General features: G+C 40.8%; 1 protein-coding gene across 5 annotated transcripts in view; it reads right to left on the bottom strand.

Annotated features, from left to right (window-relative positions):
• P4HA2 (prolyl 4-hydroxylase subunit alpha 2) overlaps positions 1-18,318 on the bottom strand; it is a 75,105-nt gene that overhangs the window by 2,863 nt on the left and 53,924 nt on the right. For 3 of the 5 annotated variants that reach the window (XM_069971014.1, XM_069971003.1, XM_069970992.1), the window contains 2 exons: positions 13,275-13,340; positions 2,045-2,113 (listed from right to left, as the gene is read on the bottom strand). In XM_069971014.1, the coding sequence (XP_069827115.1) occupies positions 2,045-2,113; positions 13,275-13,340 (135 nt within the window). Of the gene's footprint in view, positions 1-2,044; positions 2,114-13,274; positions 13,341-13,409; positions 13,470-18,318 lie in introns of all 5 variants that reach the window. The other 2 variants (XM_069971032.1, XM_069971023.1) reach the window with 2 other exon arrangements.

Below are 18,318 nucleotides of genomic sequence, written 5' to 3'. Positions count from 1 at the left end.
TACTGTAGGGAATAAACTGGGCACTTTTCAATGTTATAAATGAGTATTGTAGGTAATTATTGGTGGGTGCTGGAACCAATTAAACACATTTACATTATTTCCAATGGGAAAACACTGCTCGGTTCTCAAACTGCTCGGTTCTTAAACAGCCTTCCGGAACCAATTAAGTTCCAAATAAGAACCAAGGTACCACTGTACATGTAAATATTAGAGGTTGCATTGCTAACAAAATTGTTGAGGTACACTTCAACAGCTGATCAACCGAGGATGTGGCCTAATGAATTAGTTCTTCAGCTGGATGAATATTCATTAGACAGTGTCATTGGTGGGAAGACTTGTTAATGTGCATAAATGGCAAATTGCAGTCCCCTTCCTCTAAACTATTTAGGTGCCATTGTTACGATTGATCACAGCATCTGAAGAAATAACTAGCCAGGATCCAAGTTAACTTTTACCTATACCTACCCTTACAAAATATAGGAAGTTGTTTGGCATGAAGAAAAAAATAATGTACAACATATTTCAGATGACTGACTTAAAGGAGATGTCTGTCGATTTATAAAATCAGGCAGCTGGCAGGGGCAGAGGGGAAATTAACTGCAAGTAGGGACTTACCACTCCCAGTGCCCACGGTGAGTGGCAGGGCTGGCCTCTGGACTCCTACCGGAAGGCATTTTCCTCTCAAGTTGTAATGACATCACAAATCTGGGGAAAATGCCTGTCCCAGCTGATTGACTGGCCGATCAGCCAATCAGTGACCGGAGCGACATCCCGTCCCAGTCAATGAACGGCTGAGCGGCCAGTCCATCAGCAAGTCGTGGTATGTCAGCAACAGATATCCTGGAGCTCGGTGGGAGTCCCGAGAATGGTCCTGCCACTCACCGCCAGCAAGGGAAGAGGTAAATCCGTACTTGTTATCAATTTCCCCCCTCACAGATTTTATAAATCACCAGACTTCTCCTTTACGTCAGTCTTAGTAAAGGGGATTGCAAACAACAAAAACTCCACCTGGGGACCATGTGACCAGCACTAGAAAATTACAGAGCTTGATGAGTAACAGGAAGTGCTCTGTCCAGAGAAAGCTAACCTCCTGTGAACTGCAAGATTACATCACCAGATTTTTCAGAATTTGCTATCAGAAATGTGGGCGGCATTAGGAGTCTGTGTGAAAATGAGTGTGCGTTAAAGTGATATTGTCACCTCCTTTCTATGTAAGGCGTTTTCTGCAACATTTTTAAGCTTATATTCTGGACATTTCATCTTACCATATAAAGATTTCTCCCATCAAAAATGCATATTATTGTTGGTGGACAGTGTTGTATGGGCGAGACTTTACAACAGTCATCCCCCCATATCCCCACCTACATCAGTGCCATTGGCTCTGCCCCTCAGTGATGTCGGCGCCTAAGCCCTGCAGCATCATCGGAATGGGCAGACCTAGAGGCTTAGGCCTCGCCCCATAAACTAGTGACAAAAATGATGAACAAATCGGTGTATTACTTACATCATTCGGTTCAGCTGTTTTCCTAATATGCAGGAGAATAGGATTATTGCCACACCCCTCCCCCCGCGCTTCAGATGCTGATTGACAGTTGTCTATACACAGCAAGAATAAATAACTGCCAATTAAAACTGGTGGGCGGAGTCTTCTGCTTCTCATGAATAGTAAGGACCACTGGGCTCCTGCACATAATGGAGAGGACTACTTATTGTCCTTGTTGTTTAGGAGGATCTCTCTGCATCAGCTGCACAAAACAATGTAAATGATACATCATTCTGTTCAGCTTCTCTGTCCCTAGTATTATACCCTTAGATCAGCATAAACCTGCAGATAGAGTCTTTCAGAATGGTGCTGAGAACTTATATGGAAAGGGAGTGATATTATCACTAAGATGGCTGAAAACCAATGCATGCAGTATCAGCTAAACAAGCAAACACAAGATCTCCTCTGTTATTCGACAATGATAGCCTATGCTGCATCGAGCTAATAATTTACTATTAGTTTTAGTAATATCCTTTGAGTAGCCTTTTGTGGATAACTTACCTTCCTTGGATAGATTGCTGCTCCAAAATCAGGGAACACTGTGGCACCTCCAGCTTGTACATCACTCATCTGAGGAAGAAATGTGAGAATAAGGCTGGGTTCACACTGCGCTTTTGCACTTTTAACGTACACAAAAATGTTGTTTACATACATGAAAAAAAGTTTTGATCTTTTTTATGTAAATTAATGGAAAAACAGATCCAAACAGATGGCACACAATAGCATATTTTTTTTTTATTATTTACTATAAAGTAGATACCTTAAAGCAGCAGAGAACCTGCTAATATGCCGCAGTAGCAGTGTATCTCTGTAGTACATAGCCATTAGTTTAACCCCTCTCCTCCCCCGCATTGTTTGTAAAATCGCTTAATGCTCTTATGCAAATTAATAGCATAAGAGCATTTAGGGTGTTGCTCGGGGCCGGAGAGCATCGCTGCGCCTCGCCCAGCCCGCCCTCTCCCGTTCTGCCCACTATGCATATTTATAACTGCATAGTGGGTTAGAGAGCGTATAGACACTGCCGCTGCGCAGGGAAGCAGTCCCGCCAGAGACAGGCTGCTTCCAGCGCATTCGTGAATCCCCCAGTCCGCCGCCAAACCTCCTGGAGGTCCCTCAGGTCGTGAGTATAAGATAGACTTTATATGTATGTCTTGAGGAACCTCTGGGAGGATCGGCGGCGGACCGGGGGATTCACGAATGCACAGGAGGCAGCCAGTCTCTGGCAGGACTGTTTCCCTGTGCAGCGGCAGTGTCTATAGACTCTATACGCTCTATAGCCCACTATGCATAGTGGGCAGGGCGGGGTGCGGTGATGCTCTCCGACCCCGAGCAATGCCCTAAATGCTCTTATGCTAGTAATTTGCATAAGAGCCTTTAGTGATTTTAGAAACAATGCGGGGGAGGAGAGGGGTTATACTAATGGCTACTGCGGCATATCAGCATGTTCTCTTGGAAGAACCTGCTGATAGTGCTGCTTTAAACAGACTCAAAGAATTGACATGTCAATTCTTTGCGCGGAGAGCAGTGGGAGCAGAGGCGCGCGAACCCTCCCATAGAGACACCGTGGGACACCGGGGCAGGCGGGGCTCCGCTGCAGAATTTCGCCGATTTTACTCAGTGTGAACATACCCTAAGACTAGAAAGTCTAAAGATGTGTAAAACTTCTATAAAACGTCTACAAATTTCTGCAAAGTACAGTAAGCCCCAAGCAATTTACATACATTCAAAATAGCACACATATTCAAAACAACTGCTTTTCTTCATGTTATTGAACACTGGCCTCCATATCCCTTTGACACAGATTTTTCTAGACCACAAAGATCTCTGATGTTTTTATGAATGACTGCCAAAAACACTACTGAAACATAAGGTTTCTGCCAAAAACTGTCATTTAAATAAATTTTTGACATTAGACCCCTTCTGATCATTACTTATAGCTGAGTTCAGTATAGGTGTCAGCGTACTTTACTTCCTGGCTTAGTGATCAGTCTGTCTGATTACATGTAGACTACAATGGAGCTTATTTCCTATAACCAAACAGAAAATAATCAAAGAGCATAGCAGCAAAATGAAATGGAGCCGCACTCACCTGGTGTCCACAGGAGTATGTCATCTTGGCACAGGTATAGAGCAGTACAGCACATCTAATACTGTACTGTAAAGAGGCGCTACTAGACAGCCCTTCACTGCATGCACTTCAGTGGAAGGCCCACTCTGGTGGATTCATCCAGATAGGTAATGCAGAAATCAGAACTCGCAGTAGTATTATATGTTGGCTATGGATTTTAAGTTACAATGCTCCATCGGGTAAACTATGTTTGAAAATATTCTAAACCAGGGCCACTGTGTGCTAAGGGACTATTGTACATTCACAGTTTAATAGGTGCAGCATTTGTTGGGGATTGGCAGTGTGAATAGCAGCACGATACATGTGGATGAGGTTTTGAAGCACACATATAACAATTTCACAAGGAAAAATGAATAGGATTTATCATGTGCCCCTTCTGAGCTTATGTCTTGTTGTGATTCGTAGAGACAAAAAGTTGCACATTTCTAAGCAATCAAAGCAATTGCCCCAAAATCTGTGACAGTTTAATGAACACAGCCATTTATATACTCCGTCCTATGTCTTCTCTGAAATGCTGCAAAGTTTCAGCATAAAACACAGTTCATTATAACAAAGGAGCCTGTGAGGCTGCTTATGGGGGAGACAGACCACCTCCTGATGAACCAGGAGCATGTGTCCCTCAGTAGTTTGATAAACAACCAACACCGCACTTCACATGAACGGACTCCACCAGGTCTGTTTTAGCAAGAGTCTTTATAGCAAAGAGTTTGGCCAGAAAAATTATTATACCATATTGTACGACAATACCTTGTATCTTACAAAATTTGATAATGTGCCACTCCAACTAGAGAGGACACATATTCACGAAGCTTCATTCCATTACATTACATAGTACAGGACATGCTCACAGGCTGGTGTATCAACAACCCACAATCCAAACCAACCCGCCGGTGTGGACATTTAAAGTCAGCAATTAAAGTATAGCGAGACAAGAATTGTGAACGAAGGAAAGGAGTTTGGACAGACGTTAGTAGAGCAACATTTTACAAGAGCCGGCACAATGTGTGTGATTTGAGGTGGCAGGTGTTCGAACAACTTGAGGTGTATGGTGGCAGTAAGGAGAATCACAAGCAATTGCTCTGCAAAGAAATATTCTGGATCACCAACCTGGACACACTTAGTCCTAATAGGCTGAATGAAGTGTGCAGCTTCAAAGCATTTTTGTAAGTGTTTATGCTTAACTGTATTTAATTGTGAAGAGAAATGTTGTTGTTGTTGTTGTTATTCTCCTCCTGTGCAAATCATAGTCTATACTATGCAAGTTTATAATATACTGTATGTCAGAATATGTATCTAATTGTAACCTGGTACATTAAGGGTTACGATGTGGACTAAGGAAGACACATAAGGCATTCCTGCCCACTACGTCCTCGCGCATGAGTGAGGTCGGATGGTTTGGACTGTGGGATGTTGATCCACCAGCCTGTGAGCATGTCCTGCACTATATACGAGGAATAAATCTATGGCAATGGAATGAAGCTTTGTGAGTATGTGTCTTCTCTAGTTGGAGTGGCACAATATGAAATATTGCAGGTTAGTATTGCTGCACAATATTTTACATGTGATCCATGCAACCACAGTTGTTAGTTGAAGAGGGGGGCACAGTATATTTGAATTTCATGTTGTGGTATAGGCATGAAAAAATTATAAAAATCAGTTTCCCTTTTGTCCTATTTAGAAAAGTAAGTCTAAACTTAATGAGAAATTAGACATATGTCAAATGTACAAGCATTGCTGTATGATAGCTCTAGATCTAACAATCTCAGTTGTGCTTGCACATTTTTTATATCATTTTTGATAAGCCAAGCATGCTCAGTTCAACTGCTATCTCCAGAAAGTACTGGCAGTTGGTCTCCACTGAGCCTCCAAGCAAAGAGGATTGTGGGAAAATATGAGCACTGTATCATAGGAACCAGTAGCACAGGGCTGCTGAAGTATTGTCTCCTGGCTACAGTTCTACCATGATTTGAAAAAAAATAAATAATAATTTTACTGCGATTTTGCACAAATCAGGGCAAAACTGCAGCCAGGAGACAATTCAGTGATACTGAGTAGATACTGAAGGACCTTAACATTTGACTATGTCACCACAGGTCCTTTAAAGTCAGCACTATGGAGGAGGAATACTAAAGCTACAGGTATGTAGAAGAGAGACAGGGAGGGCAATCAGTGCAGAGAGGGGTACAGGGTGACCAGTCTTAGGTGGGGGCAGGAGGATACAGGATGACCAGGGTAAGGGTAGGGACACAAGAGAGCAGGGTATTGGGAGCAGTGTGTGTATGGGGGAGTGTTTTGGTGTAACTTCTGATCTGAATTAATTTTGCGGTCCAGTGTCTGTATTCAGGGGTCTGTTTGAGGTCTAGAATAATGTTGTGAATTGAGCCTTGTGCCACAGAATTACTTTACACTGGGGCTCAAACTAGAGATGGAGCTCTGCCACCTAATTCACAGGTACAAACAGCAGGAAGCGGAGACAATGGCGCCTCTGGTAGGTTATTTAGCCAGAAAATTCAAAAAGGTAAAATAGTAAATTAGAAAATGAAAAGCGAGCACATTGCTGCCTGATGATCATTCTTCATAAAGCTTCACAGGTACATGGCAAACATGACATTATCTGTCCCGTACTATGAACACCATGCTAGTGCTGTTATAGTTACAGTGGGGTGGGCGGCCCAAGCTTGGTGAACAGCCTGGGGTCTATGATAAAGTTAATCCGCCCCTGATAGGAACAGCAGTGATTAAGTAAAAAACGACTCATACATATGTGGTATTTTACAACCTTTTATCATGGTAAACCCCTTTAAGAAGCCTTACTAAAAAATACTGATGGCAAAAAAATGGAAAAATTAATTATTCACTCTGTCCCTATATTCTTAGTTTCTGATTAAAGAATAATAAATCAAAATCAGTTAAAAAGGATGACTCATCTGGAGCTGTTATTGCTGGGGGAAGCTGGAGGTGGGCAGTGCTTACTGTAAAGTAAATCCAGGATTACACAGAGCTCACAAGAATAGAAAAAGTACTTTGTAGTGGCAATTTGTGTTGGCTAAGAGACAGTGGTGATAAATCGGGGACCCCCTTCTCGGATGTTCATTTGGCCCATATGGGTACAACATCCACTTTTATTTCCAGAGTACTGAAAAACACATCCAAACAAAAAATACACACACAAATAGCTAACATGGCAACCAAAAGGCCATAGCTAGACAAGTTACTATGTGGTCAGTAGCTAGTACAGCTCATTAGCAAATGTGTAGGGGGGCTAACACATTTTCCAAGAACTCTGTTCAGATGGGGAAACCACACCAACCGGCCAAGGCTACTGCTTTCTACAAGGTTTATATTTTCTTCTTCTATGTTTTATCCTGTCAAGATGTTGAGAATCCCCTTTCTAAGAGAATTATAGAGAAATACCTCACTTTTGCTGTGCTTACTTACATGTATTGTGCATGTCTCAATTTCCTGTATATTTGTGGTTAACCAATATTTTTTTATTCATATAGAGAACAACTATAATACATTTCCTGGCCAACATCAATTTGTTTTTTTCCATCATACCAGTGCAGGCTGCAAAAACAAGTAAAACGTGCACATGGTAAAGAAAGCTGTGAAGTACAAGAGGATAGATGGTGGCTTCTAAAATACCCCATCTCTAGTATGGGATTGGAGAATTTTATGCCTGAAGACGTGAATGATGTATGCTAGACATTAATCCTTATGAGGGTGTTTTCTGTGCTTGAATTATCGCAAAATAAAGATCTAAAACAAGTACATTTATGAGCCTGTGTAGCTACCCATATGTGCAGAGAGAAAACGCTTCAGCTGTGTACTCGTAATCTGTGAGCCTCCAGAGGGTCTTTACTTGGAATAGTAAATCAGGGCTTCTCCCTCATCTCAGCTACTTATTGCTTTAGTTTTTAAGAATCTTCAGCAGGTGTGCAACGTATTGGCAAATTATATATAAATATATATATTAAATTTTTTTTATTTGCCTCCAGAATACCCATTTAACAGAATGCAAATCTTCAGCAACAAAAAATAATTGATGGAGATTTAAGGTTTATTAAAACTAAGGGTTCACACACACACACACACACACATTTATATTATACTACAATTACCAGCCATTTCTCACACTCTCATAACCATTTCTTGTTACTACAAAGTGACAACCATATTTCCCTTTCATCTTCACCGTTTTCTAACCACGGAATTCTCTGATAAAGGCATTATATGCTAATATAAACCATTAGGCATTTGTTTCCCTAAAGCATTGAGGTTTCATATGTTTGTCAATGAAATTTCTTAGAATTCATTCTCAAAGTGGTTTCCTATTTCATAAAGTGATGTCGTATGGCTATGTCGGTGGGATTCAGTTTTCTTTTCCCCATTCAAGTGAACAAAGTACAGACCCTTGCACAGCCTTAAGATGACTTTGAAGTTGACACTGCATCAAAACAATGCTTTGATTTCTTCTACACCTTAATGGTGCATTCACACCTACAGGATCTGCAGCTGATTTTCTGCAGCAGATTTCATTTAAATAACTGAACACAGCATCAAATCTGCTGCAGATCCTGTAGGTGTGAACGCACCCTAAAGGGGTTTTCCCCCACTTAAAGGGGTTAGAAAAAAACCCCAGTTTCTATGTTGTTGCAAACGTATATTAAAAACAAAAACAAAAGAAGCTATACTAAGGGCCCTTTTCCACCAGACGATTATCGTTCGCATAATCGTTAACGATTAACGATCTCAAACGACCGCTATTGCGAAAGACCTGAAAACATTCACTCATTTTAATGGAACGATAATTGTTACTTATGATCGTAATTGTGAGTTTTTTCTTCGCTATTGCGTTCGTATCTATTGCGCACGACAGAACGATGTCTTATTCAATGCGATTGATTTGCGAACAAGCAACGATAAAAATAGGTCCAGGTCTTATAAAGCGATCAACGATTTCTCGTACGGTCGTTAACTGCATTTCAACCGAACGATTATTGTTTAGATTCGAACGATTTAACGATAATCTGAACGATAATCGTCCGGTGGAATAGGGCCCTTACCTCTCTGCGCTCCCCCAGTCTCTTCTGGCACCGCAGCCAGTGAACAGCTGAGCGGGCTGTCACACCCGAGACAAGTCAGTCTCAAAAGTGGAGTCGGGATCGTCTTGGCAGGACACCAGAGACCCATGGGAAGTCCCTTAGGGAACACAGACAGGTGAGTATAGCTTCTTTATTGTTTTATACACATTTGCAACTACATACGTAATATTTTTTATCCAGATAACCCCATTGATGAATAATGAATAATATAAACAACTATTTGTTTTGTTATAGTAATTCAAGTTAAAGAGTTTACCAGGACTTTTTTTTTTCTTACTTATGGCCTATCCACCAGCCGTATCTAATCAGTGGAGCATTCTAGTTAGCTAATGGTTAAGACAGCCATAGGCTGTATCCATGTTTTCCAGGCAGTCCTCAGGCTGCCTCCACCTTTTCCAGAAGCAGGAGTAAATTGCTGAGCTTTTGGGTTCAGAGAAGTTTCCTCTACACTACATGCCAACTCTGCACTGTGCGCTGTGACAAAAAAAAACTAAAGAAATCAACAGGAGTTGTGACCGCAAGCAGTTTTACAATATATTTGCTTTTTTCCCCCTATGTTTACATCAGTGTTATACATGTGGCTAAACTGTGGTCCATGCTCCCTCTGTGCTGTTTCTGTAGAAGTGTATAGACAAAGCTGTGCATATGTACTACTACCTCTCCATTTGTATTCTCTGCCTGTTTGTGGTGGTCAGGTGTTGTCCCTTCATTTGGGTCGGAGGACCCTTCCACATAGGTGCACATCTATCAATATTTCTGGAAAATCCCAAATAAATTGTCTTGCTAGTGTATACTTATTCGCTGATGCTGATGCCATAGAAATGAAGACTGTACATTGAATTATTTTATACAAATAAAACAAAATTAAAAGAAATTAAACCACATTCTAAGTGGTAAACTACACAACCGCAGCTCTAAAGCAACAAAGACTCAGAAAGCCTTTCCAACCAATAAATACTGCTTTCATTGTTCTTAGAACAAAGGAAATGTTCACATTTCCTAATGTGCTGTGTTGAGATCATGACTGTGGCTAAGAACACGCAGCGAATGAAAGTGGTTGCCTCATCATGAAAGTTGACAAACAGTACATCAGTCAATTAGTATCTACGTAAGAATGGTTCACACCACCGTGTAAGGGACAACCCCACTTTGGTACACAAGACTCCACCAATACACTAGAAAAGTATTTCAATGTGAATGCAAGATTAGTTTTTTCTATTTTTGTCACCCATATCAACAATGACAGATCTGGTGACATAATAAAGCAGTTGCATTTAGCACATTGCATACAACTGTAGTTGCATGAGCGCTTTGAAAGACTATATGCATGCACTAATAAAGCTGGGACCTTTGTTCTTCAGCACTATAGTCAGAGATGTTTTGGGTGACAGCACAAAAGTGAAAAATTCAAAGCACGCCTTGATCTGTCCTACAGCCTTGTTCACACAACTATATGTACTAAACAAACAACAAAAAGTACTAAATGGATGAAACAAAGTTACTAGTCCTACTGTCGAAATAGAACCATGTAGTCATAAAGTGCACAGTAGGTAACAGCATCCAAGGCTTTTATAAGGTGCACATATAAAGTGCTTTATTCCATCATGGCATACAGAGACAAGCAACATTTCAACCAACAAGGTTTTATTTCAAGCTTCGAGTACAGAAATCAAGTGAATGGAGCTAGCGCAATTTTTTATGTTTTATATGATCATAAACTTAAATAGGGCCTGACATGCTAGTTTTAGTAACTACTCATATTCCATGTAAAACAATTTTGGAACTGGAAAGAACAGCTCAAAGTACTCTGGATTATTCCGTTATCCTATCCGGAAATGTATAAGTGGACATCTGCTTGCTACCACTGCTGTATTAACTAAACATTCTGACAAAGTAAGCGGAGATTGAACAGTAAGGCTACATTGACACACTTCAGAAGTTTGTCCGTAATTACAGATCCACAATTATGGACAAATGTAGGGCCTACTGATTTCAACTCAGCAGTTCACACTGTCTGTAGTTTTATGAATCTGTAATCCGCAAAAGTGCTGCCTCAAACTGACAAGCTCTAGTATGGACAGTAATTGTGGGACAGGCTATCCCATAGAAGTCTATGGTACTGTCCGTAATTTATGCTGATCCATAATTTTTACAGAAGAAATCTCTGTAATGCCTACAAATCGCAATAAGGATGACAGAAGGGGCATATGTTGTCATATGTTGTGTGTGGGAGGAGTTCAGAGCTAGGAGAGAACAGCATTGCCAGCACAGTAAAGTATGTCCACTATTTATTGACTCTATTACTCACCTCTGTTCGCTGTTGCTGTACCTAATAGTCTCCCCTATGCTCCATTACTGTACCTATAGTTCAGTTACTGTACCCAGTATTCATTCCTGGTCTACTTCTGTACCTAATCTTCACTCAGTGTACCTAATTGTCGCCGCTGTTCGTGTTTGTGATCTTCGCTCTTGTCACTATACTCAATTGTCACTGCTGTCACTATATGTGAAATTTGAAAAAAAAAATAACATCCTAAAAAGTAAAAAGACCTTTACCAAATGATGGCAATATAAAATAAACATATTGAGTTATTATCTGATTTGTGTTGTGTCGCTAACTTACATGCAGAGAAATTAAAACCTTAAAAGGGAACCAATCACCTCCCTGAGCCACTACCTTACAACTGCCGGGCACAGCTCTCTGACGCAAAGCTTAGCACACTGTTCCCAGCAGTTTAAGGTACTGGGGCCAAGTCACACTCTCTCAGGAAGATGATGGGTTCCCTTAAAGAAACGCAAATTCTCAAAAATTTGTAATATATCACCAAAACTTACTACTAACATGAAGTATGTTTTGCAATGAGAGATCAATCTCAGAATCATTTGGATAAGTTAAGTTTCACAAAATTAATAGCACATAATAAAATGGGACTAGTCAGATTTTAACAATACTTAAGCAATGTAAAAAGCTGGCACCACCTGAGTCCCAGAGTGCAAAGAGTGCATATATAAATATACACAATACAAGGAAAAGAATATGCATATACAGTTGCACATCCAAAAATCGTTACCAAACACATTCTGTACATCACAAAGATAGAAGCAGTCTTCTGTGGTAGTCACTTAGGAGACAAGCCTCCTAAGTGACTACCACAATGTTTAAAGCAATTAAAATGTCCAGTTCGAAACCTGCCAAGTGACCCAAGGATACCCAATAAACCAACCTGACACGCCTCCCCCCCCCCCCCCCAAAAAAATCATAATACATCTCCTTGTCCACAGCATAATGTGAGCAGTAATAATGCGGTATACCAATATATAAAGCAGCCAAGTGACCCAAGGATACCCAATAAACCAACCTGACACCCCCCCCCCCCCCCCCAAAAAAAAAAAATCATAATACATCTCCTTGTCCACAGCATAATGTGAGCAGTAATAATGCGGTATACCAATATATAAAGCAGCACAGGCAGCGGGTTGGGAGGGGATAGTAGAACACCCCATGTGTTCCTGGCTTCCTCAGGAGTGTAAATGGCAGTCAATGAGTATGGTCTTATATACAGTGTTAAATTACATAGAGACAACCCACAGATTAAATTTTCATACCTTGTGTGCCAAGGTGGAGGAGTTCTGTGTTTATCTGCCAGCACAGTCTTGGTGTCCCTAGTGCCCGGCATGAAGGGCTACACATGGCCTCTGATGCCCTTGTGTATGCGCCTGGGACGCCAGCATGGTGCTGGCAGATGAACACGGAACTCCTCCACCACGGCACACAAGGTATAAAAATATAATCTGTGGCTTGTCTCTACGTAATTTAACACTGTATATAAGACAACACTCAGTGCCAAGAATGCCAGTTACACTGCTGAAGAAGCTGAGAACAGAGGATTGTGCAGGGTGTTTCACATCCCCCCAACCCGCCGCACATGGTAATCTACAAACAATATATTGGTATAGCGCAGTATTACAGTTCACATTTTATGCTATGGACAAGGATATTTATGATATCCAATGTTGTGTAATTTTTTTTTTTTTGTGGTCAGGTTGGTTTATAAGATTTCCTTGCTTGGATGCAGGATCTGAACTGGGCATTTTAAATGTTTTTAACATTGTGGTAGTGATTTAGGAGGCCTGTCTCCTTCCTAAATGCTTCTGTCTTTATATTGTATACACAGTGTTTAATAAAGATTTTTGGATGTGCAACTGTATATTCATATGCTTTTCTTTTCCTTTAGATTTAAAATCTAAATATCTAAAAATCTAAATAAGAGCTTGGTCCATAAAGCCAAAAGTGGCTGCAGAGTTAAGGGGTAAATTCAGAATACATCTTCATTGGTAAGCGCCATATATTTTGTGCCAAGGATTAGAATCTTCCCAATAAAATAGAGCAATAGGTTATTATGGTATAAAACAGTTCCACTGCTTGACTGAAGACTTTGGCAGCCAACCTATTTTGCTGTCTACAATATCCCGATTTTATTGGAGCTGCCATACTTACGTAGTTCAAAAAGGTAGCCACACGATTGCCAGTGCCTAAACGCTTGAAAACATCAGGTTCCTCTTTCTATAAAATTAAATATGAGAATAAACTGCAGACCTGAAGAGCCCACAGGACATGTAATAAGGTACTTACATAGTTAAGATATGTTGCAAGCCTATTTCCATCCGTTTTGAGATTGGAGTCAAAGGGACGCTGCAACAGATAATAACTTTAACCCAAATTCAGAAAGAAAAATTATCATAACCATTTGATTTGAATCCTACACACAAAATACAATTGTACTTTGCGTAAAAGTCCAGCCAATAAAAAGAGATTATTCTGATCCAGTGAGGGCACGGAATACCAAATTTGTGAGATTACACATCTTAAACATGGGTGGAAAATGCACCGCAAGAATATGGAAGTCATGGCATTACTATGAGTATATAGAGAGAAAATGTATGTATATATTGCTTTATGTGATATAACAGTATGTGTTTGTTTGACACCTTCAAAACTAAAGGGCTATCCCAGCACTTAAATAGTCTGTAATACGTGTTGCATCAAAGTGAATGCTTTCAGGAGCAAAGCAGCTTGCCTACATGATAGGTCAGCTTGGCCTGTATTCAATTAATTGGGGCATCCGGTAATAGCATAATAGTTGGCACAGGTACACCTTCCTGTATGACTCATTTTGCTGATCAGCGGGAGTGCTAGAGGATGGACGACACCCATAATACATTTAGCTGAATTGTAACAGATTGTAAGGGTTCTCTCCTATTATATCTACAGTATTGTTACAATCTTGTATGTAACCACAATTGTACTTATACACCCACTTTATACACGGGGACATAACATTTATCTTTATTTCATGTACTTTAAGGTCTAAAGGCTAGGGGATTGCACACTGCAAGCAAAGAGGGATTTCTTCTTGATACAGTGCTATAAACAGGGCCCATTAGTCTAAACTCTTTTAAGGGAATTCTACCTGGGTATTTATGCTGCCCGAACCAGAGTCCCCATAAAATCCCACCAGGCTTCCTTAATACAAACAACTATAATGATTGTGACAGACTGCAGGGTTTAAGAGAGAACTGAGACACAGCACTGGGACCCATGCCAGATGGTGGTCTACTCGGCTTCTCCACACCAGACTTTATTTGCATTTATTGTTATTATAGGCCTTATGCTATGTTACCTATAGATGCAGCTTAGACCTTTGTTGTGTAATTTATTTGAATAGAATCGGTCAGCACCTGGAGCCCTACCTGAGGTGCTGACAGTGTGCTGTAGCTGGCAATCCCTTTGTAATTTGTCAGTGGAGTGGATTATGCAGAGGCTCGAGTCTCCTGCTCTTGCACACCTCACCACTGCTTTCTCCTTCCTCTTCCTCATGAATAATTTCTGCTGCCTGCCCTCCTGCTCGTTTACCTGTTGGCCAGTGTTTATGAGTGTTGTCTACAGAGGACTAATCTGTAATCAGATATACTTGTGTTGGAGCTGTGGTAAAGAGGTAAATGACCTGTCTAGAGACCCATGACAGTTTTTTTTCCTGAGTTTGATTCCCCTAATAGGAATGAAATGTAGTTATTTATATATTTTCTCATCATTGCATAAATAAATAAATAATTAGGACCTGGGAAGTCTTTGCACTTCTAGAGTGATACAATAATGAGAAAAACAGGAAAATAAATAAATACATTTAATTTCCATCAGGGGAATCTAACCCAGGGGGGAATACCTGTTGTTGGTCTTTAGACAAGTGGCTTACCCTTAGACCACAGCTCCACCACAACTATATCTGATTGCAGATCAATCCTCTGTAGGCAGTATATGGAGCCTATTCCACAAGAGCGATAATTGGCCAATTCGGCCGATTATTGCTCGGTGTAATAGAGAAAACAATCAGCCGATGATCGGGTCATCGGCTGATCGTTTATGTAGGGTCAGACCTAAAATCATCGGTCCCCCACCGCGCATCACTACAGTGGAATAGCAGTGTGCGGCGGGTGACCGACGATTTGAGAAGCGCAGCATACATTACCTGTCCGGGCTTCTCCTACGCTCCGTCTTTCTCATGCCGGCCCCCCTATGCCGCGTCACCAGCTGCTCAGCCGCGATTGGCTGAGCACAGTTATGCTCAGCCAATCGCGGCTGAGCAGCTGATGATGTGGCATAGTCAACGTCATTGTCACAAGATTGCGGACGGGGGTCGACACGAATGCGGTAAGTATAATGCACCAACACTTCTGGGTCTAGCGTGGGTAGGGGGAGCACGGGGAAGGGGGTCATTTACATACATAACATACATTACAAAGTTGTATAACTTTGTAATGTGTTATTTTGTGAATAAATGATTAGCGCCGCACTACCCCTTTAAGCATCATGTTATAGACCAGAAGGAGCTGAGCAGACTGATATATATCTTTATGGGAAATGACTTAGTATAACTTGTAATATATTGATTGAAATTCCTGATGTTTCTATGGTAAAGTCTCCAGTTCATTGAGTGACACCGCCCACTGGACTCCTTACGACAGATTGAGAAGGGCTTTCAATCAACATGTTACAAGTTATACTAAATCTTTTACAACAAAAATATATATCAATCTGCTCAATTCTTCCTGCTGTATTACATGATGTCAATAGATTAGTAAGCATTGTTTTGGTGACAGATTCACTTTAACCCTATATGGCTCTTAGCAAGAATGGTCTATCAATCGTAACTATGTAGCCATAGAGTTAAATCACTCTGCAAAGCACTTTGCTGAATCTATCGGTAGCAAAGCTTAAGGCCAATACAGTTGCTGCATAAGGCTTTACAACACATCAAATAAGGTTTCTAATGTGTGGCCACAGATCATTGTTTTTCCTCCAATGTGGCCCAGAAAGGTTGGACATCCCTGTTCTTTATAACAAATACACAATTTAAAAGGGGTACTCTGTGGAAAAAATGTTTTCAAATGAACTGGTAGCAGAAAATTTTAGCAGTATTATTCTAACTTCTATTTTTAAAAGCTAAAGTCTTCCAGTACTTATCAGCTACTGTAAGTCCTGCAAGAAGAAGAGTATTCTTTACAGTGTGTTTCCTGCTCTATGGGCATTTCATAATGCTCTGGACAGTTCCTGTCACAGACAGATGTGGCAGCAGAAAGCACTGTGTCAGACTGGAAAGAATACACCACCTCCTGCAGGACTGCAGATCCTGGCAGGACTCTTACCCACATACAATGATTAACGGCATTGCCTGTATTAATGTGGTGAAGAAGATGCTGTCCGCCAGTCTGTGTGGGTCGGTGGGCTTATCAGGACTCTCACTGTATCTCCTAGGATTCTAATTAGAAATTACTCAGAAACTCCTCTCATATAAACCTATACATTACAGTGCTCAGCATCTCCAACGATATGATAGGATACCATCAGATAGGGCAGCATAAATAGCCTGATAGATATGCAATCTAGTTGTCTCTTCTATAGAATATGTATATATAGGTTATAAATGTGGGTGGATTTTCTTGTGTGTGAAAAGTCATTGTGACAGGTCAGCAAGCTTTCAGCGCAAATGCAGCAGCTTTATCACTTTAGAGCGCCATGCTAGAGAGCAGTGTGCTACAGCTAAATACATTGTGCAGCTCTCTCAGACAGCAGCTAAGCAAGCTTAGGCATAAGCAAGTCATTTTTAATGAAATGGGTATTTTCAAGCAATGACAGTGTGCAGGTGTTTTCCAGCATGAAGCACTTAAAGCTCTATATCCCACATCACACAATTTGGTTGTCTGTGCCAATTTCCAGTTTAATAAATTTGGAAGCGGTTCATTGGAAACCAAAAGATTGATCTATAATAAAGGACTTAATAGCCAGACAAGCCGCAAAGCAAAACTGCACCTTGCGTCACCCACCACCAAAAATTAAGCAAATAAAGAAACATTTTGGCAAAAGTGTTCACAATGACCAAAGAGCAGCACAAGAGGAGTAATCTCAGAAATGACTGCACTGCGTACTTCACAATGGCCAGGTCGCTCTATTGTCCTGATACAGAGTCCCTTTGATTTTGCAGGTCATTTTTTGGGTTATTGAAAATTGTTGCTTTACACAGCTTGCAATATATTTTAATGTCAGCACAAACATTATAAAATACATAACTCAAGCAGCGTGAACACCACATAATACATATTCATTTGGAGGTTCACATAGATGAACGTAAGTTAGTCTTTCAGATAGTAACAGCTGACTTGCATAAGTTGAAATAGTCAAAAAGATACCTACCGTAGTAATATAAACAATTGACAGAACACACATGCAAATATGAAAACAGAAGACAATATAACATTGTATTATCATACCACCACATTAGGAGATACTAGAGGACCCATGGCCTCTCCTGACATGGCCAGTTTAGTAAACACTAGCATTCCCCAGTATGGTAGTGGTCAGGGTGAGGTGGTAATATTTGTCAATGGTATACTGGTAGTATTGCCAATATTAGTCTTGGTATACTGAATTTGTCAGTAACAGTAAGGTGGTGATATGTAAAGTGATAATATGGGTCCCTTATATATTGGTATTATTTAGTACCTCTAGGACTATTACTTAAAGTGTAATAACTTGTCAGAAGTACCTATTGGTCGGGGTCCGGCTGCTGAGAACCCCACCGATAGCTAGAACAAAGGGACTAATAGGAGCAGTCTATGGAATTCACTTCCCTGCAGCGGAGATGAAGGGTCAGAGTGCACACACCTGCACATGCTTGCCCCTTCATTGTAGCTATCAGCGGGCGTTCTCAGCAGCTGTACCCCGACTGAAATGCACTTCTGACATGTTGCTATGACATGTCACAGGTTTTTAAAACTGGTAGTTACTAGAGATGAGCGAACCTCGAGAATGCTCAAGTCCATCCGAACCCGAACTTTCGGCATTTGATTAGCGGTGGCTGCTGAAGTTGGATAAAGCCCTAAGGCTATATGGAAAACATGAATATAGTCATTTGCTGTATCCATGTTTTCCAGACAACCTTACAGCTTTATCCAAGTTCAGCAGCCCCCACTAATCAAATGCTGAT

The sequence above is a fragment of the Dendropsophus ebraccatus genome, chromosome 1, assembly GCF_027789765.1.
Source record: "Dendropsophus ebraccatus isolate aDenEbr1 chromosome 1, aDenEbr1.pat, whole genome shotgun sequence".
Taxonomy (NCBI): Eukaryota; Metazoa; Chordata; class Amphibia; order Anura; family Hylidae; genus Dendropsophus; species Dendropsophus ebraccatus.
This window is presented reverse-complemented; position numbering and strand designations above follow the sequence as displayed.